The 27,302-nt window shown below is 52.8% G+C and overlaps 1 protein-coding gene across 7 annotated transcripts in view; it reads left to right on the top strand.

Moving 5' to 3' along the window:
* POC1A (POC1 centriolar protein A) overlaps positions 1-27,302 on the top strand; it is a 93,690-nt gene that overhangs the window by 27,735 nt on the left and 38,653 nt on the right. For 6 of the 7 annotated variants that reach the window (XM_045493034.1, XM_045493028.1, XM_045493031.1 and 3 more), the window contains exons 7-9: positions 6,700-6,833; positions 17,273-17,341; positions 19,789-19,887. In XM_045493034.1, the coding sequence (XP_045348990.1) occupies positions 6,700-6,833; positions 17,273-17,341; positions 19,789-19,887 (302 nt within the window). The remainder of the gene's footprint in view (positions 1-6,699; positions 6,834-17,272; positions 17,342-19,788; positions 19,888-27,302) is intronic. The other variant, XM_045493032.1, reaches the window with a different exon arrangement.

The raw sequence follows: 27,302 nt of genomic DNA, 5'->3' as shown, positions 1-27,302 counted from the left end.
CATTTCAGACAGAGCTTCTAGAACAGAGCAGATATGGGGTCTACCCCATCCTTGGAGACCACACCTCTCCTTCCCCTCCTTCAGGTTTAGAGGCCTCTCTCTTTTCTCGGCCAGGCCTAGATTGGAGATTGGGCACATGTGCAAAGTTGACTAGGCGAAGTTTGGCAGGTGCAAAGGAGTGCTGGGCAGAAAGGAGCCTCTGAGTGTGGGGTCAGGAGAGATGGGAAGGTTAGGAGCATAGGCTGTTTCCGATCTGTAAAGGGGGTAGTGATAGTACCTTATGGGGTTTGTGAAGATCTGTTGGGGGAGTCCACATGAGAATTATAATAGAGTGCTGGAAATATGGTTTGTACCACATAAGACTTTTATTATTACTTATTATTTTGTACTACATAAGTCTTGACACTACAGGGAGAGGATCTCTAGGTGACCTTGGGAGGGTCCAGCCTCACCTCTGATGGATCAGGAGCCTGGGCCTAGTTGGTGTTTGTGGCATGCACCAGCAAGTACCCACTGGGGACGACCTTGAATGCCGTACTCTGGATCATGGTCCCAAAGATGCAGTGGCAGTGGTGGGACTGTCCCATGGTTTGCAGAGTGAAGGTATGTCTGAGAGGACAGCAGTGCTGAGAGCCTATGGGAGTGGGAAGCCGGTGTGTCTGGGTGAGGGCTGGGCATCCAAGTAGGGCAGGAGTCAGGCCCAGGGGATGGGTTTTGGAGATTGAGTAGAGTCAGAAGTTGATGCTGTGGGTAGGGGGCCATTCCTGCGGCTTGTGAAGGACTCAGGCCATATCCTGGGTCCCTGCGATTGAGGAGCCATGAAAGGAAAGGTCCACAAAGCAGTCAGTGTGAGGGGTGGGAGCCCCCTCTCCCATCATGGGAGGGCTGAGGGGGGCAGAACCAGGGGTATGGAGGAGGGCAGAGTCTCCCAAAGAGGGTGGTCAGGAGGTGGAGTGATGCAGAGCAGTTGAGGGGGGTGGCAGGTGCTGGAGAGAGGTCCCTGGGGTTTTTGAGGGAGCAGGCTTGGCAGTGGGTGGGGGTGGGAGTCCGTGACTGGCAGGGCTGAGGAGGTAGTGGGAGGGCTCAGATAGCATCAGGAGCCAAGTCCTGAGGGGACCTGGGGCACATGAGGTTGACAGGCTCTGCAGAGAGATTTCAGTGAGTTTTTGTTCTTATTCTTTCCTCTGTGACAGAGCTACTCAGTGTCTCATTCCTAAGCCACCCCGATATAGATCAGAGACCTCTGGTGGCTTGGAGTACCCCATCAACAACTGGGTTTCCTCAGCTTCCTGCCCAGTGCATGGTGCATGGTACATGGTGGGTATTCACGGTGCTGCAAACTCTTCCCACTACCTCTAGACTCACCCTCTGGGGCTCAAGAAGAGCCAGGTGGATCCGAGCACATTGCTTGGGGGACATGCCCCTCACCCTCTGTGCTGCCAGAGTGACTTGGCTAGGTCTGCTCCTGGCTGGTGGCTCCCCTTAAGAGCTCCATGGCTGAACCTCTACCTGAGAGACTCTCCCTAGCCCCTTAGTAGCAGCTGCTCCCCCACCCTTGGAGGTGCAGGGGCATCTGTTTGGAGGCTGATTCCCCAAGAAGGACTTCTGACCCTTTGACAGCAGACACCTGAGCTACTTTCTGTCTCCGATCCCTGGGAAACCCAGAGGAGAGTTCTTAGGGACACTGTGACACTTGGGGACCCTGGGTGAGAACCAGGCACTCCTGAGTGGGCTTTGGGCACATGAGGCTGTCGGGCTTTTCTGAGACACTTCGATTCATGCTACTGCAGTGTGTGGTCAGCAATCCTAGCCTGCCCGTGTCCAGCTGCCGCATGGTTGTGCTTTATGGAGGACACTTCCTGTCCCGTGTTAGGTTGTTGGGAGTTGCTTTAGGCAACAGCAGGTAGCTGGCACCATTTTTCTCGGGCAAGGAATTTCCTGGCTCTGGCCTGTCACTGTGGGGAGCAGTTCTGGTTTCCCAATTCAGCAAGGAGACAGTGGGGCTGTTAGAGCCCTGGGAGCACCAGTCCCCACGGAGGTGGGTTAGGCTCCATATGCTCTGAGCCCACATCAAGGCTGTTTAAACATCTGAGCAGCAGCCCCCATCCGGAACCCGGATGTGGTTTGCGGTTTACAGGCACGTGCAGGTCCTGGGTGGATGTCAGGGGCTGCTCCCCATTTCACAGATGGGGAGTTTGAGGCTTGCCCACGGTCACACAGCTGGGAAGCTGGGAATCTGAGCCTCCCAGTTCAAGGCCTCCGAGTCTGACGTTCTGTCCACCACCCCTTGCTGGATTCTTACACTGTGTTGATTCTAGTCATTTACTTCCTGAGGCCTCTGGGAAGCCTTGGCTTGGCCCTCTCCAGAAATTCCAATTAGAGCTCAGAGTCCCAGGTTCTCTGTCCATCAGTTCTTTTTTTTTTTTTTTTTTAATTAATTAATTTTTTTTTGAGAGAAGGAGAGCAGGAGTGGGAGAGGGCAGAGAGAGAGGGAGACACAGAATCTGAAGCAGGCTCCAGGCTCTGAGCTGTCAGCACAGAGCCCGATGCAGGGCTTGAACTCACGAACAGTGAGATCGTGACCTGAGCCGAAGTCGGTTGCTTAACCGACTGAGCCACCCAGGCAGCCCCTCCATTGGTTCTTAACACACCCCTCTGTCCCACCCCAGCTACAGTCACGGAGGATTTTAAGGCAGCTATGCAGCTGGTGGGGCAGGCCTGTACCCTTTGCTTGGTTTTTGAGACTGAAACAGTTGGTCAGGAGGCAGTGCACTGTCCCACCTGATCTGGCCAACTCATTGGCTCTTTCCCACCATCCCTAAGTGAGCATTTATGTGACAGTCACAAAGAGGAGGGTTTTGAACATCCTTCCCTGCTAGTATCAGAGCAACTTCATTGTATGAATCCATAGCCCCTCGTAAACCCAAAGTCACGGGTAGTTCCAGTTGCATATTATGAGAAGTCACCCCGGGTGAAGTTAAGCTGAGCCCTTTGTGATGAGAGTGGGGTGGGACTCGGTCTGGTGTGGCCTGCTTTAGGAAGGTACCTCCTACTTGGGTACCTGGGGGTTACTCTGGGCTCCTCGGTCAGTTTGAAGCCCACTGGGCAGTAGGCCAGATTTGCCGAAGGCTTGTACAACAGACCTGTGTGGGCAGAGTGGCTTGTGGGTACCTGGGACTCTCCTCAGGCCATGTGCTGCCCGCATGCTGTGGCCAGTTCCCAGGGCAGGGTCTGCAGTGGCCTCGATCCCACCCTCTCTGGGTTCCTGGTGGCCTGTAGAACCTTGATGTTGGTGTACCTCTGACCTTGAGTTGGAGTCTCTCTTTTGCCAGGAGCCCACAGCTGTGCCCAAATGGCAATCCGCCATCAGTTAACACTGATAACTGCCATGGAAGCAAGAAGAGGGCCTATAAGTTTTGGGCTTGATGAAAAGTGGATTATTCCTGCACAGTCACTGCTCAGGACTTTATGGTGGGAGCCTACCTGGGGGACTGTCACGCAGGGATGATTCTTAGGACAGGGCCTCCCTAGAATGGCTGTCCCACCTCTGTAGAGCCAGAGAGGCTGCCCCAGGCTGGTGGGGCTGGCGGGCAAGGCAGGAGAACAAGGAGGGAAAGGCAGTAGGTCCTGGCGTCTGGTACATCCTCACCCCCAGTCTGAGCCCTTTTCTGGAGTAAATGGTTCCAGATGTTTCCACCCCAGCTAGGAGGTCTTTGATATTCCTGCCATTTATACTGGAGCAGAGCTTTTGGTGCCCTTTCTCTGGAGGAGATTCCCTTCCCTGGGGTGGACTTGCCCAGGTGGGAGGCCCTGGCATGGCATCCACATCCTGACCCCGCCAGCCTGGTGGTGCTGGGAAGCCCTGGGCTCCCTGAGCTCACCCTCCCCCGATCCACCCTCCTGACCCTGGCTGTTCCTCTGCCAGCTTTGTCTCAGGTGGGGTGGGGTGGGGTGGGGTGGCGTTCTTTCCAGTACAGGCTGCCAAGGGCTGCAGAAACGAGAATAGAGTGCCCTTCTCCAGGCTCAGGGAGGCAGACATGCCAGGAGTAGCATTTGAAGCCCGAGGGAAGATGGGGCATAGGTAGCTGTTCTGCTGTGGGACTGAGGGCTTAGGGTGGCAGGGCTCCCCTGGGAGCATCTCCCAGTGTTTTGGCCCTCCTCGTCCCTCACTTCTCCGCCAATGTGAGCCAGCAGTCTGGTGAGCATAGCTGGCCCCTCAGGAGTGCAGGGCACTAGCTCTTAGCCTGTAGACTTACAGCCTGAAGTGCTGCCAGGGCGATGCCAGGCTAAGCCTGGGCTCCGCCTCCCTGGACAGGACTCTCTATTGAGGGGAGAGAAGGATTTGTTTTGTTTTTTGATGTTTATTTATCTATTTTTGAGAGAGGGAGAACACATGTGGGGGAGGGACAGGGAGAGGGTGAGAGTGAGTGAGAGGGAGAGGGAGAGGGAGACACAGAATCTGAAGCAGGTTCCAGGCTCTGAGCTGTCAGCCCAGAGCCTGATGTGGGGGTCAAAACCACGAACCGTGAGATCATGACCTGGGCTGAAGTCAGATGCTTAACTGACTGAGCCACTCAGGTGCCCCCCCTACACACAGGTGTTTTTTTTTTTTTTTTTTTTTAAGTTTATTTAATTTGAGAGAGACAGCACATGTGAGTGGGGGAGGGGCAGAGAGAGAGGGAGAGAATCCCAAGCAGGCTCTGCACTGTCAGCTAGGGACCTGACGTGGGACTCGAACCCATGAACTGTGAGATCACAACCTGAGCTGAAATCAAGAGTCGGATGCTTAATGACTGAGCCACCCAGTTACCTCGGGAAGGATTTGCTTTTTATCATTCACCCAGTTGTGTAATCACAGTGACTATATACTGATGGTTAAAAAATTATTCTGGAAGTATGCAGAGTAAAAATTCCCTTATTTCTGTCCTACCCATAAGACTGTATAGGAGGGCCCTACCAGGAGCTTCTGTCCACATCGCTCTGCACGTGTGTGTGCCCCTCTACATGTGGGTGGTGAAAGTCACACTCTGCACCTGTTCAGTTCCTGCTGGGGTCATCTATGGCTGTACTCTTTTGTTCTCCATGCCCCAAATCTAAGTAATCACTGAGGACACTGACCTCCCCGTCCCCAGACATCATCAGCCCCTCTGCAGACTGGCTCCTGGAGTTCTGGTGCTTAAAGAGTGTTCAGACATAAATTGCCATGTTATGTAAATCCCTGGCTGTCTCCCCCAAGTGTGCTCGGGAACATGTACCCACATTCCCCAGGCATATGAGCTTATCAGCTGGGCTGGTGTCTGAGGGGCTCCATGTTCCTCTGTGGATTCTGCTGAAGGCCATTTTGCGGTGGATGTGTTTATTGCTCTTGCAGCCTCACAGTGCCAGGATGAGGGGTTGGTTTTAGAATTTGCCTTTCTGTTTGTGGCTGTTCTGATTTGGCAGGCCGCGTTTATTTTACCCCCGCTGATGTCCCCTCCCAGGCCTGAATAGTGGGTATGAAGGCACCGGGGTCGTCTTCAGCAGCTGCTTTAGAAGCTGCGATGTAGCTGGTGCTCACATTGTCGTCCCCATGTGGCCTGCCTGGGTCCAACTCACCCACTCACCCACTGCTTTCTGAGTCCTGCTCAGTGCCTGACACTGAGTCAAGCCCCTGCCTGACAGAGCACACAGTCTAATGGGGGACCCAGCCCAGAATGAAATAGTTACACATAAATGTAAAACACTGTTGTGAGGAGTACACCCACTGGAGACTCGTGGTGCTTCAGGAGGACAGTTCAAGGGGGTGGCCCCCAGGAGGCCAGGAGGCTTCTTGGAGGAGGTAACTGAGTAATGAGCTTCAAGGTCAGGGGAAGAGGTGGGCAAGGGTCTCCTGGGCCCATGGGGAATACTTGGAGAGCTGTCAGCCTGGAGAGCTGTCAAGGGCTGGGCTGGCTGGATCCTGCAGAGTGAGGGACACTGGGACGGATAGTGGGGTTTGGGTCAAGCCAATGGGGAAAAGAAAGTCATGGATGGGATTGAGCTGTTGAGTGTTGGGTAAAGTGGCAGGACCTAGAAACTGCGTGTGACACCAGGGGCAGCCGAGAGGCACATCTGAGGGCTCACTCTGTACAGAGGCCCCATAGGCAGGCTTATCCCCACGGCACCCCTGACATGTGAGTGCCATGATCCAGCAGGAGAAACAAACTGGCTTAGATGTGTCAGGGTGCTTGCTCAAGGTCATAAAGTGGGCCAGCAGGGAGGCCAGGATTGGAACCCAGGCCTGACTAGTTCCTGAGTGTGTCTTATCGTCTGCCTGCCTGCCCCACACTCTTGTAGGGCAGGGGCATGGTATTGGGACTTCAGGGGATTTCTTTTCCACCTCATTTCCCCTGAGTAGCAGTATGAAAGACAGACGGAGCATTATGTTTGAGCACTCCATTCTGCCCCAGCTCGATACTCTGTGTGCTGTGAGAGGTGGGGGAATCACCTGATCCCACCGGCCTTGTCGCTTGTGCGCCCGCTTGCCCTGCATCTCCCGCTGTTGGTTCTCAGCTCTGGATGAGTCTGCTCTTGTTCCTGTGCTGCACTTCTGGGAAATCCTTGTGGGGCTCCCCACAGCTCCTTGGAGCCGAGCCTCGGTTGGTCCCGATTGCCCATCTCTGGGCTTCAGCTGTATCCCTTGGCCTCCCAGCCAGTGCCTGACAGATGTCCCTTCCCTAGTGCACAGCGCAGCGGTGAATGCACTCTCCTTCCACCCATCCGGAAACTACCTGCTCACGGCCTCCAGCGACTCGACCCTGAAGATCCTGGACCTCATGGAGGGCCGGCTGCTCTATACTCTCCACGGGCATCAGGTGAGGCCATCGGCCTGGCACTGAGTGGTGTAGAGGGAGGCGAAGGTGCCGCCTTGAGGCACACGCAGGGCTGTGGTTCATCTGAGGTGGGCCTTCCCTTGGAGCCCATTGGGGATGGCTTCTGTGGTCTTCTCACAGTCTGGGCAGTGGAGCGAAGGGCAGAAACAGGTTTGCCCTTCATGGGGCCCATGAGCTCCGGCAGAAGTGCTGGGCCTGGTACCGCAGCTGAGAAGGGGGTGCAGGAGCTAACTTGGGAGTGGGACAGAGCCATTCAGACATGGTTGGCACATTTATCCCAGGGAGCTACATGGAATCTGCCCCCCCGAGTGACCTCGGGCATCCCTTGGTTGAGTAGTGCCCTGGACCCCATGCCCTGAATTGCCATTGGGGTCTCTTGAGGGTTCTGCAGATGTTGATGCCTTTGGAGATAGAAACTAACAGGTATCTCTCAGAGACGAGTGCTTAGGATGGACATCTTCCTGTGTGTTTGTTTGGGAATTCCTGGAATTGAATCAAGGGACCTCTCTGAGCAACCTTCGCCAATGCAGCTGGTGCCTTGGACTCTCTCAGTGGGCAGTGGCCAGGCGCAGGGCCATGGTGAGGTGGGCTGCCTGCCGCTCTCCTAGAAGCCGGTCTGGGAGTCACTCTCTCACCCTCACCCCCACACCAGCCCCCAATTATGGCTGAGCTGTCTCCTGCTGGGCAGAACAGAATGTCTCCTGTTGGGACATAGTTGCCACACCCAAGTTGGACATGGGGTGCAGAGACCAGAGTTGTCAGTTTGTCGCCTTCTCCACCTGTGAGCAGGGGGGCAGGCAGAGTGGAGGGTGAGGACAGGCTCTTGAGGGCTGAGGGAGGCCCTGGGGTGCCCGTGTATCTTGGGCAGGGAGCAAGGTGTGGTGTCTAGCTGGGGCTCTGGATTCACCGCCATCGGAGTCAGGCACACGGGGGCCATTGGCCATTGGCTGTGGCTTGGCGTGGGAGCATGGGCCTTGTCTTCTGCTTCCTTGGGACCTGGAAGGCTCCTTGCTGCCCTCAGCCCATGGTGACCCCTCGTCCTCCATGTCACATGTCTGCAGTGCAGAACAGGTCTCATTCTTCCAGCAACTGGCACATCTAGGTGTAATATGTGGCCCCGGGGCTGGGTGACCTCTGCTCTTGTTACAGAGCCACCTTTGTTATTTCTTTGGCAAGTCAGTTATTCAGATTCATGTGTAACCAGTTTGAGATCTTATAACCAAAGAGGGTATTTGAAAACCACCCGAATGGTGCTGTCTCTCCTGCTCCCCACAGAAAGAAAGCAATATCCAGAAACATGCAAACAGATGTGTGCCAAGTGATCATCCAGGGCTTTCAGTGTGTGTGTGTGTGTGTGTGTGTGTGTGTGTGTGTGTGTGTAAAGGTTCTTTAAACAGCTGACTCACCTCTTAGCCTGATAACCCTAGAAATGTGGTGTCTAAGTGCCTGTCCTGTGTTTGGGCACAGCATCAAGCACATAACAGAAACCCATTGACCTTCTTCTGGAGAAGTGAAACAGGGACCAAGTGAGACGGCGCAGTTGCCTGTCTGCCGTTGAACCTGGAAATGTGGGAACTAGGCCAAGGGACATCTGGGTTCACATAGCCCCATACAGATGTATAGTTCTCTTGGGCTCCCTGATCATGAAGTCCATTCCCTGGTCTACCTTTCCAGAAAGATTTGCACCTGGGCTGTTTGGTGACTTGAGCATTCACATTCTGTTCCAGGAGGTGGCTAAGTGCTCCCATAAGGCCCAGCTGCCACAAGCCACTTCTTGAAGTGTGTGACTGAGTGGCCCCAGGGGTCCCCACTGGGTCCTCAGTGCCCAGGGATTCCATCCCACAGATGAGGATGGCCGATTTGAAAGTACTTTTGATCCAGATGGGGCAACTGAGGCCCAGAGAGTGGTTTGAATTGTCGGGGTCCCGTGCAGCTTAGGGTGGCAGAGCTGGGATAAGTATCCATGTCTCTACGGTTCAACCCTGAGTACTCACTTGCCTCACACACCCACTTTTATTTTATTTATCTATTTAAAGTTTATTTATTTTTGAGAGAGAGAAAGAGAGAGCACAAGTGAAGGAGAGGCAGAGAGAGAGAGAGACAGGGAGACACAGAATCCGAAGCAGGCTCTAGGCTCCGAGCAGTCAGCACAGAGCCTGACATGAGGCTCAAACTCACAAACCATGAGCTCATGACCTGAGCCGAAGTTGGACAGTTAACCCACTGAGCTACCCAGGCACCCCCCACACACAGCTTTTAGATGTCAAGTTGTGATTTCACTCTTGTCTTTAGATCACTGATCTGTGGAGGAGGCCAGCAGGCCTTGTGGCTGCTGTGTCCCAGCCTTGCTGCTACATAACCTCATTCTGATTCAGCAGGAGGGAACCAAGTGAAACTTTGGTTTGGACTTGGAGGACCTCCTTGTGACCATCCCTGGGCGTGGCCCGGAGAGAGCTGTGGGAGGGAAGGCTATTGAGTTTTTTTGGCCAACTGGAGCACACCCCCCTCCTGCTTTCAGTTCCACACCTGTGAGAAAGGCAGGGCCAGCTGGGCAGGGGGTGGCACACCAGCTGAGAGAAGCCAGCCACAGGAAGCCAATGCTGGGGGTGAGACAGCCCTCAGCTGGGAGGGGGCTCTGGGTATGTGCCAGGGAAGTGCCTGTGTCCCGCGTGAGGGCAGGGCTGAGCCAGCTCCTGTGGGGGAGCACTGAGGGAGCAACAGCGTGGAGAAGAAGGGTCAGGGGAAGCAGTGCTGTTGGGCTGACGCTTTCTTATCTGGGTTGAGGCTGGAAGTCTGATATGCCATTTAGTTGTGTTTTAATGTTTATTTTTGAGAGAGAGAGAGAGAGAGTGAGAGCAGGGGAGTGGCAGAGACGGGAGGCATACGCAGACTCCAAAGCAGGCTCCAGGCTCTGAGCTGTCAGCACAGAGCCCGACAGGGCTTGAACCCACGAACTGTGAGATCACGACCTGAGCCAAAGTTGGCTGCTTAACTGACTGAGCCACCCAGGTGCCCCATCTATTTAGTTGTCTTTTAAAGGCATGGGGGCACCAGGACGGAGGCACTTGCCAAGTGCCAGAGCTAAGATCAGGATCACCCAATGCAGTCTGGGTCTTCTGTACTGCTTTGAGGGCAGCTTGTCAACCTGGGAGTCTGACCATAGCAGCAGTTTGGTGGTTCTCTAGCATGCACTTGGTCACACCTCCCATCGGCCCATGTGAGGCTGGCTCACTTTGTGAGGTTAGAGGTGGATGTCAATTATAAGCTTATTGTGGGCCTCGAGGATTCTGGTGCTTTTCTTCTGAAGTCCTGGCTTTGGGACTCTGAGCTACAAAGGGCCATTCAGGGGATGTAGCTGGGGACAGAGAGGCTCCTGTCCCATGGGTGTTTGATGCCACACAGACTGTACCCTGGGAATAGTTCCTTGGCTGCAGCTGTGGCCCATGTGGCTCTACAGAGGCTTCCACGCGTGAGTCTCTTCAAGTGCTTGGCTGCTGGGTGGCAGGCCTAAGAGCTGAGCAAGCCCTTTGCTAGCTCAAGTCCTTGGGCCCCGGCCCCTCAATAGCTCTGCTGCTTCAGCTGTGATGGGCCTCGGTGATGAGGAGGCAGCGGGTGGCAAGTTACCAAATGCAACCTGAGCAGACACTGACCCCTTTGCCAAGGCAGGGGTTGGGGCTGAGCGGTTGGGTAGCCATCTACCTCCAGCCTAATCTGCCCAAGTGGAGAGTGGACAGAGCAGGGAGGGCGCTGCCAGCCTGGATGTGGTACATTGCCCTCTTTCTTCTGCCTTTGTCCCTGGGAACGCAGGAGCAATTTCTCTCTCTGTGGCTTGAGCTGGTAAAGAGCCTGCACCAGTCACCTTTGCCAGCTTCTTTTTTTGAGGCCAAGTGCTAGGATGCATTCGGTTGAGGAGGGTTCATACAGCCTTATCTGGTCAGTGATGGTGCCCAGCTTTTTAAGGAAACACCCCAGTATTTCCAGGAACAAATAGCTTGTACCCACCTGTTTCTGGTTTGGAAAAGCCATGAGTACTGTCACATCTTGTTCAGTTAAGTCTGGGTTTCAGGAGGCTGCAGATGAGAGGAAAGGCCTTGGGCATCAAGGTCAGGGCATTCCAGCGTTGCCTCTTACCCTGGGACATTGGGCAAGACCTTGACTTTGCTAAGACTTTGCTCATTTGTAAGAACTCCTGTATCTGCCTCATAACAGGAGAGGGTGTGTCTACATTCCCCAGCACCAGACATAGTAGATCCTCACAGATGTTGGTCCCTTTCCACTTCAGCTCTTGGAAAAGATCTTTTGTTGCTCTAGGTGAGAGCTCTTTAAAAGGCTGTTGAATGGGAAGCTTGGGTGGCTCAGTCGGTTAAGTGTCCAACTCGATTTGGCTCAGGTCATGATCTCATGGTCCGTGGGATCGAGCCCTGCATCAGGCTCTGCCGTGACTTCATGGAGCCTGCTTGGGATTCTCTGTCTCTATCCCTCCCCTGTTCACACACACTTTCTCTTTCTTTCAAAATGAGTAATAAACATTTAAAAATAAATAAAAGGCCATTGAATGTTACTGTTATGGGCATGGTTCTGGCACCCTGGGTGGGCAGTCAGTCTTTGGTAGGAAAATGAATCCATGGTAGGGGACTCTGATGGCTTCACCCCTTTCTATGGGCACAGGGCCATAGCCGTCAGCCCCTCCCCCGCTGGGATGGGAGTGCCTGTTTTCCTTCCACCCACTCTCCCACAGAGTGTTTCAAGGGTTTATCTGGCTTTTTGTTTAGTCTTGTCCTCATCTCCCCCAGAACATCCTCTTGCTTTGGTTTCTCTTTTGTCACACAGCTCCTGAAATCTGTCCCTGTGGTGACTCCTCTGAATGTACTTGTCCCCACCAGTTGCTCTGAGTAGGTGTGGCCTGCTGGTGCCTTGGTCCACAGGTCTGTTTGCAGTGCCCATTATTAGTCCCGCCTGTCAGGCCACATTCTACGGCCCAATTCCTGGAGGACAGGCCAGGTATCTGTTGGCAGTGGCCTGGCAGAGGTGCCAGTGCCCTCTCTGGGGCTCTGGAAGGTCTTGCCCTGGGAATCTGCCACAGCTTTGACACTTAAGCAAGAGGAAAAGGAGCCCCTGCTTCTTTTTTTTATTTTTTAAATATATGAAATGTATGGTCAAATTGGTTTCTATACAACTCCCAGTGCTCATCCCAAAAGATGCCCTCTTCAATACCCACCACCCACCCCCCCCCCCTCCCACCCCCCATCAGCCCTCAGTTTGTTCTCATTTTTTAAGAGTCTCTTATGCTTTAAGGAGCCCCTGCTTCTTGCTGAATCCAGTATAGACTTAGGGGTGTCAGGGCACACAGGGGCCTCTTCATCCTGTCCCACCCCTCACCTTGCAGCAGGGAAGAGCAGAAGAAGGAAGGACTTCCCCAGCAAGTACAGCTATTGTTTGAAACCTTGTGCCCTGAGCGAGGCCCCCATAGCTCTGGGTGGCAAGTGTGGGGGCAGTGTGCTAGAAATACAGATTTATTTTTCTGTATTTTCTGAAACATAATCTTGAGCCATGCTCATTTGGTTTAACTCCCCAGAGCTATTTGGGAGAGGATGGTGGGCGGGACGTGGGTGGGAGTTAAATCTGGTGTTTATGGCTATGCAGTTGGCGTTCATGTTGCTGTGGAGTGACTGAGCTGCACGGGAATCACTGGGCATGTGGTTCCACGCACCCCAGCTGGCTCATGGTGCAGGTGAGCAGCCATCCAACTAAGGGCCTAGAACCCAGAACTGGCGCTGCTGTCTGCACCTGGGGCTGTGCTCCTAGGCTTGTTTACTGTGAAATCACAGGCTCAGGGCACGGGATCCACCCACGTCCCTGGGAGCTTGTGTCATGCCAGAGCCTAGGCTGGGGCTGGGCAAGTGGCAGTAAAGGGGTACACATGGTCAAGGAGGAGAGGCGGCAGTGTGACAGAGTGGCCTGGGATGCATGGGCTGCCCCTAGGTGGCTCCAGGTGGAAGGAGGCTCTCTGAACGTGCTCCTCCCCGCCCTGCCACCTTGTTTCTTCTGGCACTCTGCGGCCCCTTGTGTAGTCATTTCATTTTGGAAAATTAGGTTTATGCTTGGGAAGCTCAGACCTGGTTTGGATGGTTGGGCACCTCCTGGGAGAGGTGAGGGGACATCACGAGGGAGAACAGCTCATGTACTCCAACCTGAGTAAACCAAGAGGCCTGCCTGGCCTTCTGTCCCCTGCCAGCAGCCCAGGGTTGAGGATTGGGAGGAGGTGCCCTTGGCCAAGGTCAGGACAGAGCCTCAGCATTTCTGGGCACCAGCTCTTCCCAGAGGCCACTCCTAGTCCATGGGGCCACTACTCAGACACAGGAGCCAGCCCACAGCAAGATGCTGGTGAATGAGTGCAGGAGCCTCCCTGGTGTGGGGCTTGTGGAAGAAGCAGCCTGGGGAATCAGAGACCAGGGCTCCCACACCAGAGGCCGCTTATGCCTCATTGGTCTCCATGTCTTTGTTTAATGGTCACTCTTCTGTTACTTCTGACACCAGGCATGTGTTGTGACATTACTATTTGTTGGCTGGTAGCCAGTGAAAAACATTACAAAAGCCTCGTGAGGTGGTGGTGGATGGGGTACCTGGCTGGGTCTTTGCCAGCATAGCTGTTGTGGACACAGTGGTCAGAGTTCAGGTGCACAGGGGCCTCAGGGAGTCCGGTGGAAGGGAGTGAGGAGAGCAGAGGGGTCTGGACCAGCTATAGGGGCCCTAAAGGGAAAGTCACCCAGAAGCTATGGGAGCTAAACACCATGGGCTCCTTTGTTTTGCCTTTTTTTTTTTTTTTTTTTTTTTCAAGTTTCTTGATTAACACCTTGCTGTTCAAGAGTGAAGAAAGCAGACTGTGCGGGGCTCTTGGTTTGGAGGTTGTCAAGGCAAAGATGGTGTTTGGTGAAGTGACTGGGTGTGGGCCTAGCCAACCTCGAGGGCCACATGCAGCTGCATCAGGAGGGAGAGTGGGGTGGGAGGCCAGGCTGCATCCAGTGCTCATGACGACCAAGCAGAATGAATGGTCTCACCTAAGGTGGCCAGATCCAGAAAGGGAGGGAAGGATCTGGTTGAGCCTGTGAGGATCCTACCTGTGGACATGGCCTGGAGCCAGAGGGGACCAGGATCTCAGGCAGGTAAACACCTCTGGCATTCAGACCACACTGCTAAAGTCTCAGCAGAGAGTTCAGAGTCATACTCAGGAGTCTCTGGAGAGGCCCCTGGGTCTTGCCTGGGAGAAGAAACAATTTGGCAACATTCCTGCCCTGAGCTGGTGAACTAATGCATTGAGAGTAACTTATTAACCAAAAAGAATAAGCCACCTTGAAGGCAGAATGATCTCAACGTGTATCACATTGGATCAGTGTCTGTGACAAAAGCGCCCGTCAAGCCCCCATGGTTTGGAAGCTACAATGCACTCCAAAATGTAACTGCTGGGCTAAAGAGTAAATCGCTGTGGAAACTAAATGTTTGGAGGTGGCCACCAGTGAGAATATTATTGCATATTGGAAACTTTGAGGATGTATCTAGGGTGGTAATCAGAGGCAAATGTGTAGCCTTAAAGGAGTTTATTTAAAACGGAGAGAGATTAGAAATAACTGAATTAAGAGCTCAATGCCAGAGGTCACAGAAAGATCCTGAAGCAAGAGAAGACTGGAGCTCGAAGTGAGGACCCCTGAGCAGGCCGGTGGGGCTGGAGCACCAGTGAGGGCAGGAGGAGGGGCCCTGGCGAGGTTGGTGGGGGCCGGGGTTGTCTGGGTGCCGAAGGGTTGGGATGATGTTTGTCAGTGGTGGAGTAGCTCGGTCTGCGTTCTAGTCCCTGCTGGTTTTGTCCCACAGCAGAGCCTAGGGCCACCTGCTCCCCGGGGCTGTTTTTGTGGGCCACAGACAGACAGGCAAGAGCGTTTGTGGAATGTTGCTCTTTCCAGGAACACCAAGGTACCTGGTGTGGGAGCTGAGCAATCCTCTGGGTAAATGGGCACTGCTGGGGAAGACCGTGGGTCTCACCCCCAAGATTCCCCTTACTGCTTGTATGTTGCTGGCATCATCCCCAGAGAGTTTCCTGGCATTTGGACTCCGGGGAAAGCGCTAGCCTCTGCTTTCTGGTCCCAGTCCCCCACCACGCCACAGGCTACCGGCCGCCTTCTTCAGTGGTGCTGCCACTGCTTGTCCTCCAGCAAGTTTTTTAAGTTTGCTTATTTTGAGAAGGGGAGAGAGAAAGTAAAAGACAGGTTCCACTCTGTGTCAGCACAGAACCTGACATGGGGCTAGATCCCACGTACCGTGAGATCATGACCTGAGCCACAATCAAGAGTCAGACACTTAACTGAATGAGCCACCCAGGCGCCCTTGGCCTCCAGAATCTTGTCGGCAACTTGGCATCTGGTGGCTGAGTGACAACAGGAAAGGAGACTGGCTGATGAATATTTGTTTGGTTCCTTAATTGCTCTGACTTCTTGGAAACCCGCTATTCCTCAGTGAGCTCTGGACAGGCAAAGAGCCTGTCTCTGTTGACACTGCGTGTCCTGGTTTCCTTCTCTTTTCTCTCTTCCTTTTTTGTTTTTCCTCAAAATGAAAATAGCTTTGTTGTTTTGTTTTTATATTAACATAGCAATACCATATACTCACTGTTTAAGAGTTCGAAGTATGAGGAATTAACAAAGATTTCCAAGAATCAAGTGAGTCACCTGAAATTTCCATCCCGCACCCCACTGTGTTAACCCTTGGGGATTGTTCACCCGGAAGAGTATTAGGGTGACGCGTGATCTGCTCCCTCCCGCACTCGGCCCTGCACTTGTGGCTCACGATGCCTTGCACCTGGCATTTCACACTCCCTAGTGCAATTGACGTTCCCCATCATAAGAATGGATCTCCTTTGTCCTATTGGATGGCCATATAGGACTCCCGACTGCCCTGAACCCCAGGCCCTCGGAGACCCATCTGTGAGAGGAGGTGGAGAGAGGCACAGGCTGGAGGCTTTGTCTCTGACCTCTTGGGCCTTGGTCTCTCCTCTGGGACGCATCACCTGTAGGAAGGGTAAGCGTGCACACCATCCTCTGAAGGTGAAGTGGGTAAGTGCAGGTTAGTGTTAGCTGGCCTTGTACTTACTTTCTTCTTCACCACCTTCATTATGGGCACGTTGGAGAGGAGGGGCCGTGGATACAATGGGGAAGTGTGGGGGTACATATTCCTTCCTGCCCAGCGTACCCAGGGGCATCTTTCCACCTGCCTGTCTCTTCTGGGCAGGCAGAAGCTGGTCTCGTTCCATGACTTCAGATCCGTTTTTTTAGCCCAGAACTTCTCTGTCTTTTCCAGCATCGTGGAGGTGTGTCCCAGTGTTCCTCTTGTCCATGGCTCCACCTCTTATGTCTGCCCCATGGCCGGAGGCATCTCATTTGGGCAGTTGGGGCTCTTGCTGCTCCCTGCTCTGGTCTGGAGGAACTGAGGTGGCCTTTGTAATAGTGGCCATGCTGTCATCAGTTAGGAGAGAATCTGTTTTATCTGGTTTTTCTTTGGGAATGCCAAGTACTACCACACTGAAAGTTTGGCCAGGAGGAAGAGATGGTTCACAGTGGTGTGTGAACAGATTCTTGCTCCGTGCATCTTTCTGCAGCAGATTTCAGGCATGTGAGGAAGAGCCCTCCCTCTTTACTGGAGGATTATGCGCCCCTGCTCCAAGCCCGGATAAACTCACGGGCCCTCAAAGCACTGCGTGGCACAGGCCTGGCGTGTCCCTTCCGGTGGTCATGTGGACCTTCAGCACCTGGGAAGCCGGAGCTGGTACTTCTTCCCCAAAGGTCCTAACATAAAGAAAGTGATTTGCACATTAGAGGGAGACATCTCGTTGCTCCTCTGTTCAGACACCTTTCATAACCCCCTCCCCAGCCTCCTTCCTACCCTGATTCTGGCCTCTTGTGTCACCTGGGCTCCCTGACTGCACCCCGTTTCTGCTCATTGGCTCCTCCTCAGGGCTGCACACTTCTCTGGTCAGCTGCAGGGTGGTGTCGGGGAGGAGCACGACCTGGGCCAGGGGGACCCAAGTTCTGGTGCCAGTGCTGGGCCTGGGATAAGTCAGTGTACCTGTCCGACCTCCATCTTATCTTTGGGAAGTGGGCACAGTGATGGCAACCCAGCAGGGCTTTCTGCCCACCTATGACCCCCTGGCTTGGCCTTTGTGCTGTCAGTGGTGGTGGGGAGCAGAGGCCTCAGCAGTGACACTCACGGCTGAGCTCTGCAGGTGTCTCTGCCAAAGGTGAGGGAGGACAAGGGGCTAAATGAGGCCCTTAGCCCTTTGTCCTGCTGCTGCTCCCATTCGGGAGCTTCTGGTTTTCTTCCTGTGCATTTAGCATCTACGGTGACCTTTGGTGTTTTTTCTTGTTTGTTTGTTCTGACAGGGTCCAGCCACCACTGTTGCTTTTTCAAGAACGGGAGAGTATTTTGCTTCTGGAGGTTCTGATGAACAAGTAAGTAAAGATTGGTCTAAGACATGTTGGCTGGTACTTATCAGAAGAGAACAGGAGGTCAGAGCATCTTGAGGATGAGCCAGGTTTCACTAGCTTCCTTGGTGTCTTTCAGCGACCGTGAAGGCTGGCACTTGGGGTGGGGTACTTAGACCCAGGGTGCTCATCTCCTTAAAGCAGGTCTCCTAGGGGTGCTGACCCCGTGGCAGCATCTTAAAACCCTAACTGCTCAAACCAGCATGGGTTGGAAGGATCCTGAGCTATCATTGCCATGAAAAAGTTAAAATGTAGGTTCTTAATAACTTCTTTTTCCTGATGAGGTAATTAGGGGATACATACATAGCCTGGCAATGTGGGCAATGTGGCAAAAGCTTCATATTTCATTTAATCCTCATGGCGGCCCTGTGGACAGGGCCTCTGGTCCCTCCATTGTATGATGAGGAAACTGAGGCTCAGCAGATGACAGAGATCAGGCTGCCCTGGAGCCCCCACCTCTGTCATCTGCCCTCTTTGCTCTTATTCTGCAAATAGTTTTGAGGGATCAGATTTTCAGACTGCATGGCTGCAGGGAGAAGACATGTGTGAGGAGGTCCTGTCCCATTTTGTCACCCTGTGTGCCCAAGCTTTCTGCCCATCAGCCCGGGTACCTCCTGCCCAGAATGTTCTCTGTCTCTTTTTTTTTTAACGTTTATTTATTTTTGAGAGAGTGAGAGAGTGCAAGCGGCAGAGGGGCAGAAAGAGTGAGAGAATCCTAAGCAGGCTCTGTGCTGGTGGCACAGAGCCTGACGCCGGGCTCATACTCATGAACCGTGAGAACACAACCTGAGACGAAATCAAGAATCAGACACTTAACCGACTGAGCCACCCAGGTGCCCCCAGAATGTTCATTCTCTAGATGCTGGGCCTCACAGCTCTGCTCAGCCAGAAAAGTCCCATTGGCCTTCCAATGAGCCCCAACCCCATTCCCGTGGACTGATCCGGGTCGAGTTTCTGCCAAGAAAGCAGAGGGTTTTGGAAGCTCTTTCAGCATGGCTTGGATAAGAGGCAGTGTGTGTCTCCCCCCACCAGCACTGGTTTCTGTGCTAACCAGACAAGGGAGGAGGAAGACCAAGGGGACCCCTGAGCTGTCCCTGGGTGTGGAGGCCTGGCTCATTGCTTAAGCAAGAGAAAATAGTGCAGTAGAGTCATACTAGAAATAGTCATGGTAAAAGAAAGTCACATAGTACGAGAGGCAGCCTGGTAGAAAGTAGGGCTTCCGCCCACTCTGGGCCCTCCTCAGGCAGCCACTCCTATCAGCTCCCTGGCTGCTTTATTAAAGTCTGCTCTGAGAGCCTTTTTGGAGAGACATTTGAATCTTCACATTCGTAATACTGTTCTATTCCCGGGAATTTTTCAAGACTAGCACAGTTACAAATGGCCCTGTGAACAAGGGGGTGTGTGCTAATTCTGTTTGTAGGCAGGAGGAATGAGAGACCTTAATGGCCATGATTCAGGGAGCGGTAAATGGTAGGCTTCTCTAGGAGTGGCGAACAGCCTCAGGAAAGTGTCCTGCTTATGCTGAGTTTTCGTCTTACCTGGACACAGGGCTCTTCTGTGGTCTCACTTGAGCACTGGCCACGTTCCACAATTCCTGCTGTACTGGAAGTGACCCTGGCAGAGAGCAGCCACATGGGGCTGATTCTCTCCAATAGGAACGTTCTTGCTCCCCAGCAGGGCTGTTTGCCAAGCTTTTGTTGGAGGAGCCTTAGGATGTGAAAATCCTTCAAGTGGACTGTGGAATAAGGGGTGTGTTGCCCATGGCTCCCTGGGTACCAGTGTCTGTGCCAAGCTGTCTCTGTGAGGTCAGAAGATCATCCCCTTTTCACAAATGGGAAACTGAGTCACAGAGAGGTTGAATCCCTTGCCTAGAGCCACACAGTAAGGGACGGAGCCGGGAATTTGACCGCAGTGGTCTGGTGTAACAGGCCAGGCCACAACCCTCGGGAGCTTCTATTTTAGTGGGGAGACAGATGATAAATGAGGAAGAGGGACAAAGAAATTAAATAACTACGAAGTTTGATGCTATGGAGGAAATAAGCAGAGAGCTATGATAAAAGTTAGTAGGAGGCCAGGGAAGTGCTCTCTGAGAAGATGCTGTGGAAGAGGACACTCTAGCTTGAGGAGACAGCTACACTTGGGCTGGGACACGGCAGGGAGGGACCAGCAAGTACAAAGGCCTCGTGGCAGCATGCAGTGAGTCCATCCTGATGGCACACCCAGGTCTTCTCGAGGCCTGTCCGGAAAGCCTGGGAGGTGGGGCAGGTCCCAGAGTTGAGCTGGGGTGTCTGGTGGGGACTATCCTGCCACTGGCCTAGAACTTCCGAGGTGGCCTCTGGGCTCGCATTTTCCATGAAGTAGGACTGGCAAGGGTTTTTCTCCTCCTGATTCTCTGTGCTTGTGGGTCTTGGCAGGTGATGGTTTGGAAGAGTAACTTTGATGTTGTCGATTATGGAGAAGTCACAAAAGTGCACAGGCCCCCAGCCACCCTGGCCACCTCCTCCAGGAATCTGGTAAGTGGCTCAGCGGGTATGTCCTGAGCCCTGAAACTCTGGTGGTCATGGCAAACGGTGAATAATACTTCGGCGCTTGTACTTTGTTTCAAATCTAGAATTAACAAGCAAGACGTGAGGACTGCAGGTGCCGAGGCCCCCTGCCGTTTGATCAGGGGGTGTTTCCATGGCATATGCTACTGATGGTTGAGGAAAGGAAGGACCTGTCCCTTGCTGAGGCTTGGGCCACAGGACCCTGCGGGAGGTTCCTAGAGGGCGTGGGGCCTGGGCCACAGCTGGGACGGATGGGAAAGGCCCAGCCCTGTTGCTCTCACTTCCCTTTTTTTTTTTAAACCATGGAAAGGAAGTTCCTCAGCCACAAGCCATTTTTAGTACCTTTGTCGGTAAAAGGCCATTTGGTGTTCCCGAATTAAGATAGTTAATGGTATTTTTTGACAAATATTTTGGGGGAAAAAATGTTTGAGAACTGATATGATCTCATTGAATAAAGTTGCATTCAGCTTTGGCTGAAATAAGCTTTAAAAGCTAAGGATGTGGAGCCCTGAAGGTTTTAAGTGCCAGTGGCCATAAGCTGTTTGAATCTCTCCCTCCTGGACCCTAGAGGCAGTGTGGCCTCTCCCACCCACGGAAACTGGCCTGAACAACAGGAAGCGGCTTGCCCAAGGCCCCCAGCAACTCAAGGCTGGCCCAGAATAGAACCAGGAAGTCTCTGAGTCCATCCTGAGCTTTCTTTGGCTCCAGCAGAGGGATCCCCCACCCCAGCGAGATACCCACACACACCCACACCCCCCTAAACATACCCATCCTGTGTGTTGGGGCTCCCTCTAGGAATAGGCCAGCTTGAGATTTAAAGTTTTCTTCCAAGGGTTGCCTTAGCTGGGAGGTTATGTTCTCCTCCACGTTTGCTAATGAATAGCTGATTGCTGGCTTTGGGGTTTGTTGGGGTATGACTGGGTTGCATGGTGGTCTTTTTGCTGCTGTTTGGTCTACCTAGAAAGGCATCTATCTTCTTTCCTTTCCTTTCCTTTCCTTTCCTTTCCTTTCCTTTCCTTTCCTTTCCTTTCCTTTCCTTTCCTTCATTTCCTTCTCTCCTTTCCTTCCTTCCTTCCTTCCTTTCCTTCCCTTTCCTTCATTTCCTTCATTTCCTTCCCTCCTTTCCTCCCTTCCTTTCCTTCCTTTCTTTCCTTTCCTTCCTTTCCTTTGCTTCCTTCTTTCCTCTCCTTTTCTTTCTTTTTCTTTCTTTCTTTCTTTCTTTTTCGAAATGTTTCTTTTTTTTTTTTATTTATTTTTTTAATGTTTATTTATTCTTGAGACAGTGGGAGACAGAACGTGAGTTGGGGAGGGGCATAGAGAGAAGGAGACACAGAATCTGAAACAGGCTTCAGGCTCTGAGCTGTCAGCACAGAGCCCGATGCAGGGCTCGAACCCATGAACCATGAGATCACGACCCGAGCCGAAGTTGGACGCTTAACCGACTGAGCCACCCAGGTGCCCCTGAAATGTTTCTTTTTTTAGAGAGAGTGCAAGGCAGGGTGGGACAGAGAGAGAGAGGGGACAGGATCTGAAGCAGGTTCTGTGCTGACAGCAGTGAGCCTGATGCAGGGCTCAAACTCACAAACCACAAGATCGTGACCTGAGCTTAAGTCGGTGAAGTCTGACGCTCAACCAACTGAGCCACCCAGACACCCCCAGAAGGCATTTTTCAAACTGCAGGACTGGGATCCTATGGAGTCTGTAGCATCTGTTCCCTATCTGTTGGGCATTCGCAATGAATGAGGTCCAGCCAAGGCCTTTATGTGTGCTGCCCTGTTTATCCCCTACCTTGGCCGGCTGGGTGGGCAAAGTTACTACTCTTACTCACAGATGAGACATCTGGGGCTTAGTCACTTGCCCCAGATGCCTGGACCTACAGACTCACCACGCTGGCCCCTCTGAGCGAGGCTGACTGAGCTGGAAGCTGCAGGTGGCAGAGGGCTGTCTGTCAGCTTTTCCCCATCCCAGGGAAGGGCACTGCCACCTGTCTCTTGGGAATGGTCAGTAACCATCAGCAAGGGGAGAATCCTGTGCTCCTTTTCTTGTGGCTATTAGGGAAGTAGCTCAGGCAAGCCACCTCTTGTCCCTTCAGTCCTGCTCAGATACGGGGTGTGGAGCACCCTTGCATCCCAGAGCTGTGGGGCCTGATCATCTAGCATGAAGGTGTTCGGGGTGAGGGAAGCCAGCAGGACAGGGCAGAGTTTGGCATGGATGGGATGCCAGTGCTCACCAGTGCTCAGGAAAACCATTTGTTCCCCTACTACCTTCAGGCCCACGACAGAGCTGTAGTCAGTTCCACTGGGCATCACCACATGGTACTCAAACAGAGGAAAGGATATGGGCTCTAGGGTCAGAGAACTGGGTCTGAACCCTAGCTGTCTGGTCCCAGACAAAGCACCTGCTCTTCCCAAACCTCTGTTTTCCACGATGGGACCTGTGTACCCCTTTGGCGGGCTCTGAGGACTCCATGTATGACAGAGCTGAACTCTGCTGACCCACACTGTGACTTGACTTATTAGTCCTGAAATTGTTCTTTGTTTATGGCTCTTCCCTTATTTGTCACAAGCCCCTTTGGGACACTGAAGAGATGTATGGGCCCTCATCCAGACACACACCCATGCCAAATCTTGCACACCATGTGGAGTACACTTGTAGGAGTGTGTCTGATCTCAGGACTCCCAGGCCAAGAGGAGAGCTAAGGGATTTTTTGTTTGTTTTGTTGCATTTTATATACATGACATAAAATTTCTCCTGTTAGCCATTTTTAAGCATACAGTTGAGTGGCATTAAGTACATTCATGTTGTTGCACAGCCATCACTGCCGCCATCCATAGAGTTATTTTGGTCTTCCCAAGCCTGGGAGAGCCAGCACTGCCTGGTGGTTAGGTTTGCCCCCAGGGTGGGTAGGGAAGCTGACGAGTATAGTCTCAGCTTTCCTGCCCAAAGGCTTCCGTGGCACTGAGATGTGGTGACCGATCCCATGGCTGGCCAGGGCATCTCAGCTCCTCTGGGGGCCCAGGTGCTCTGCAGCCACGTGCCAGGAGCCGGTGCATCCGATGAGCGCCTGCCCCTCCGGCTATCGATATACTGTCCCTCCAGTAACCCAGTGGTTCTCAGCCTCGACACTTCTCATCCGTTGGGACAGATAAATCTTTGTTGTGGGGGCTGTCCTGTGCATTGTAGGGTGTTTAGCAGTATCCCTGGCGTCTACCCACTAGCTGCCAATAGCATCTCCCCACCCCCCTACTTGTGACAACCAAAAATGTCTTCAGGCATTGCCAAATGTCTCCTGGGGGGCAGAATGGCCCCCAGTCAAGAATCACTGCACTAACTCCTACCTCAGGAGTGAGCCCATAAGGGAGGCTGCTGCAGAAGCGGGAGGAGTGTGGGAATGAGCCTGGGGGTAGGGATGTCCTTGTGGCAGGAGGCATGGAGACGGCACAGAGGGCGGGCCACGCCGAGCCTGCTCGATTGGGCCAGATTTGGGCTTATCCCCGCAGCTGTGGCTTGGGTCTCTAGCCTATTTCTAGCAGAAGTCTATTTTATAAAAATGTCATTTGGCCTGTCACACTTTGGAATCTTCCAGAGGTGATGGTAAACAACAAAAAAAAGACCTTTAGCAACTTGATATTCTTCACTTACAATTGGAGTGTTCTTGTCCTTCCTGCCTGCTGGCTTCCCTGGCTCCAAGATAGTAACCAGTGAGTGGTTTGGTGGCTGGCCAGGGTGGCTTGGCTTGGCCTGTGCCCCAGGAGCTCTTGGATCTTATGACCCCTCCCTCTCTAGCTCCTTTTGTCCCCTGGCCCTTGGACCCTAAAGCTGCATGAGACACACCTGGGCATTTGGGGCGTCTTAGGAAGCCACCAGGCCAGGTACCTTGTGTCTGGTATAGAGTATGGCAATCTAAAGCCAGAGGCAGGCCCACCAACAGAGCATGGCAAGGGCAGCCCTACGAGCATGTGATGGCCCCTCTGCCCTGGAAAACCCCCTGCCCAGGACCCTTGCTCGGGCCGCAGCATTCAGCTCTCACTCTTGGAATGAAGGCCATCCTTGAGCTCACTCTGAACAGAGCTCTGTTCACTGCCAGAGCTATTTTCAACCTCTGGTTGAAATTCACAGCTTATTTTTAGGCACATTTCATGTTGAAAAGCACAAGCCATTTCCCAGCCCTCCAGAATGAGAATAAAGGGTTCCGTTTTCTCTCTGTTCTTGGCTGAGTTGTGGAGGAGAGGGTTTAGGGCTGTGGCTGGGGGGCTTTCTCTGCTTGGAAGGCTGTAGAGGAAGGACTCCAGCCTAATAGCTGGGCCGAGGTGGGCAGGAAGCTCCATGCTCTTCCCCATGACATACTGCAAGGCCGGAGGGAGGCTGGGAGGGCTGCTTGCAAGCAGGTGAGTGCCTCCCAGAGGGGCTCATGTCGGGGCAGAGAGTGGGACCCCCACGAGTCATCTGCAGCAGGTACTTGTGCTGGGGGTTTTAAGGTCTGGTGCTTAGCTCTGTCCTGTGCTGCAGCCCTGGCCTCTCTGTTTCCTCCCTGTACTCATCTACTCAAGTTCTAGCTCCTTCCTGCCGTTAGTGCTTCAGAGCCATCCCTGAGGTATCAGGGCCACTGTGTCTTGGCTGGCCTTGGATTTGGCCATTGCCTCCCAAGTCCCAGCTACCATAGTACTGGTTTTTACTTCAACCATAGAGGCATTTTTAAACCACTTTTAACAAGGATGCATTTATTCTGATTTACTCTTATTCTTGCCTTTCCTCCAAATACCTGAGAGCCCATTATGCAATTGGGAAGGAAGGTTGTGCTAGGCAGGTGGGAGGGGAAGAATGCAGAATTCTAGGTAATTCAGGAAAACTGAAAAACACTTCCTGAGTTGTCAGGGCTGGCTGCCTTCCAGTTCAGACAGTAACCTTGAGTTCAGGGGCCGAGGGCTTTTCTCCCTCAACCTCAGATGGGGAGGCACCAGGCCCTCCTTCATGAGATTTCACGAGGTGGTACATGCCAGGCAGGCACTTGGAACTGTGCCTGGCACATGGCAAGTGCTCACCAAGCTTTAGCTATTTTTAAAATGTTCCTCTTCCTTCCTCTGTCAGACTGAGGGCTGGATGAGCCCCCTGCCCAGTTGGGGAGATTGTTGGAGTGGGGAGACAACATGCAGGAAAGGGGGCAATTCTGACCTAGATAATTTTCGATGTTGACTCCCTTCTGCAGGTCGTCTTTGTGAGGTCCAGTGAGGGTTTTAGACCCTTGCAGGAATCTGTTGTGCTTCCTGATGAGAGACCCAAGTCCTCTGTGCTCCCCACCCCCATGACTCCTCAAAGTAAAGTGCTTGGGACCCCCAGAGCCTCAGTGCTAGAATTGTCCCCAGGGGGAGGAGGCTGGGTTAGCTAACAGTATCTGAGGTCTCAGCCTTGTCTGAGGATGGCCTGTTTCTTCCTAGTTCTGGTTCTGAGGGTGAAGCCCCCACCACCTCCCGCACCCATGTTTCTGCTCTCACATTTCTGTCTTGGGATGCTACACGGGGCTTGACTTAGGGGTTCTTGGGCTCTGATTCCAGTCTTGGCACTGGATCTTGCCCCATGCTGAGGATCTGGGGGTCCTGGGTTATCACCCCAAGCACTTACCTGGAGGAGTCATAGAGTTGAGGCAGGGGATGGGGTCCATTTCCACTTGCCTTATGGATTTCCATCTGTTTGTGAGTGTGGAGGACTGGGGTCTCTTGCTGATAACACAGATTTCTGGCTGACATTTGCTTTCAGTAGTAGGGAGAAGTATGGATTCAAGGGGATGCTTGACAGGCAAGGCATTTTGGGTGTTTACAGCAGAGTTGAACCCCAAATTTATGTGTGTTGGAGGGGAGCCTCTCCTTTCTCCCACTGGCCCCCATTCTGGCTCTGAATTTCCCAAGATTGTTGTCTGGCTCTTATCAGCAGGTGAGTCGGAATATGCTCAGATACTTATGTGTCTTAGAAGAGGGTTGGTTTCATGGAAGCCAGACTCTCGACAGCCTTCAACAACTTGGCGGGCAGTTTAAGAGCTGTACCGCCCCTGTGTGCTGGTCCACAGTGAAGCTAGGTCAAATCTCTCCTGTGACCTCAGGCAGTTCGTCTTGATTCTCTGTACTCAGATTTCTCCCCACCGGTCCACATTACATCCTTTGGGCATTTTCCATTTTAGGGGCTTGCTGTGGAAAAGATCATCCTGCAGGGGTGGGGGTAGGGTGGCCGCAACAGCCATTGCTGACTCTGGGTGGCAGAGGCCCTCAGACAAGATGTCTCACTTCACACTCAAGTTTCATTTTCGTCACCTTTACTTGAGAGGAAGTCATGGAAAGTGCTCTGGGTTTCTTAGTTTCAGTGGGAAGACAGAGACTAAAAATAAAGAAGATTCAATATTTGTTACCAAGTTACAATTAATTAATTTATTTGTTGTGTGATTGGGAGAGGGGCAGAGAGAGAGAGGGAGAGAAAGAATCCCAAGCAGACTCCTCACTGTCAGTGCAGAGCCTGATGCGGGCCTCAACCTCACACACCATGAGATCATGACCTGAGCCGAAACCAAGAGTCAGACGCTTAACCGACTGAGCCACCCAGGCGCCCTGTGAGCTACTATTTAAAGGAAGTTCCTGCTTGAATCAGAGCATCCTTGTACAGTGGCCAGGAGTAACGTGGCTGTGCGAAGTCTAGAAGCGCCAAAGATTCTGATGCTTCCCGCGGAGGGGCTCTTTGGGCCCGGGATCAGTGTGGGGAGCTGGGCTCCTTCCCTCAGGGTCCGACTTGTGTCTGTTACCGGGAAGCAGGCAAGATCTCCTCTCCTTTTCCTTCCAGAGGCTAAAACTGACTTTATTGGGAGGTGGGTCAGGGCTATCCCAGCACATGTTAAATAATTACCGTGTTTACCAGAAGGGAGAAGTTGCCTTTGGCAGTGCAGTGAGGAGACAGGCCCTTTAACATTTGACATAGATTGCAGTAAGCCTCTTGCAATGGTTCTCAAACCTTAATGTGCTTCAGAATCACCCTGAGGCCTTGTTAAACACAGCCTGCCCCATTCCCAGAGCATCTGATTTGGTAAGGAATTTGAAGTTTCTAGGTGATGTTGATGGTCCAAGGACCCACTTTGAAGAGTCACTGGTCTACTGGAAAACAGTCTAGCCAATTGTGACCATGGCATCCTGGGCAGGGACGTAGGGGGAAGAAGAGAGCCTCTGTCCATCTTGGGGAGTTTACATGGCTCGTGGGGACTAACTATAGTTTGGGAAAAGCACTTGGGGGATTGGGGTCCCTTTCAGCCCAATTTGGAGAATTGTGGTCCACTTCTTTCCAAAAGAGGAAAAGTGGTACTTCATTGGCTCTAATCTCAGTCTAGCGTTAAATTCCATCACTTCCCT

The sequence above is a fragment of the Leopardus geoffroyi genome, chromosome A2 (assembly GCF_018350155.1).
Source record: "Leopardus geoffroyi isolate Oge1 chromosome A2, O.geoffroyi_Oge1_pat1.0, whole genome shotgun sequence".
In the NCBI taxonomy this organism is placed as follows: Eukaryota; Metazoa; Chordata; class Mammalia; order Carnivora; family Felidae; genus Leopardus; species Leopardus geoffroyi.
This window is presented reverse-complemented; position numbering and strand designations above follow the sequence as displayed.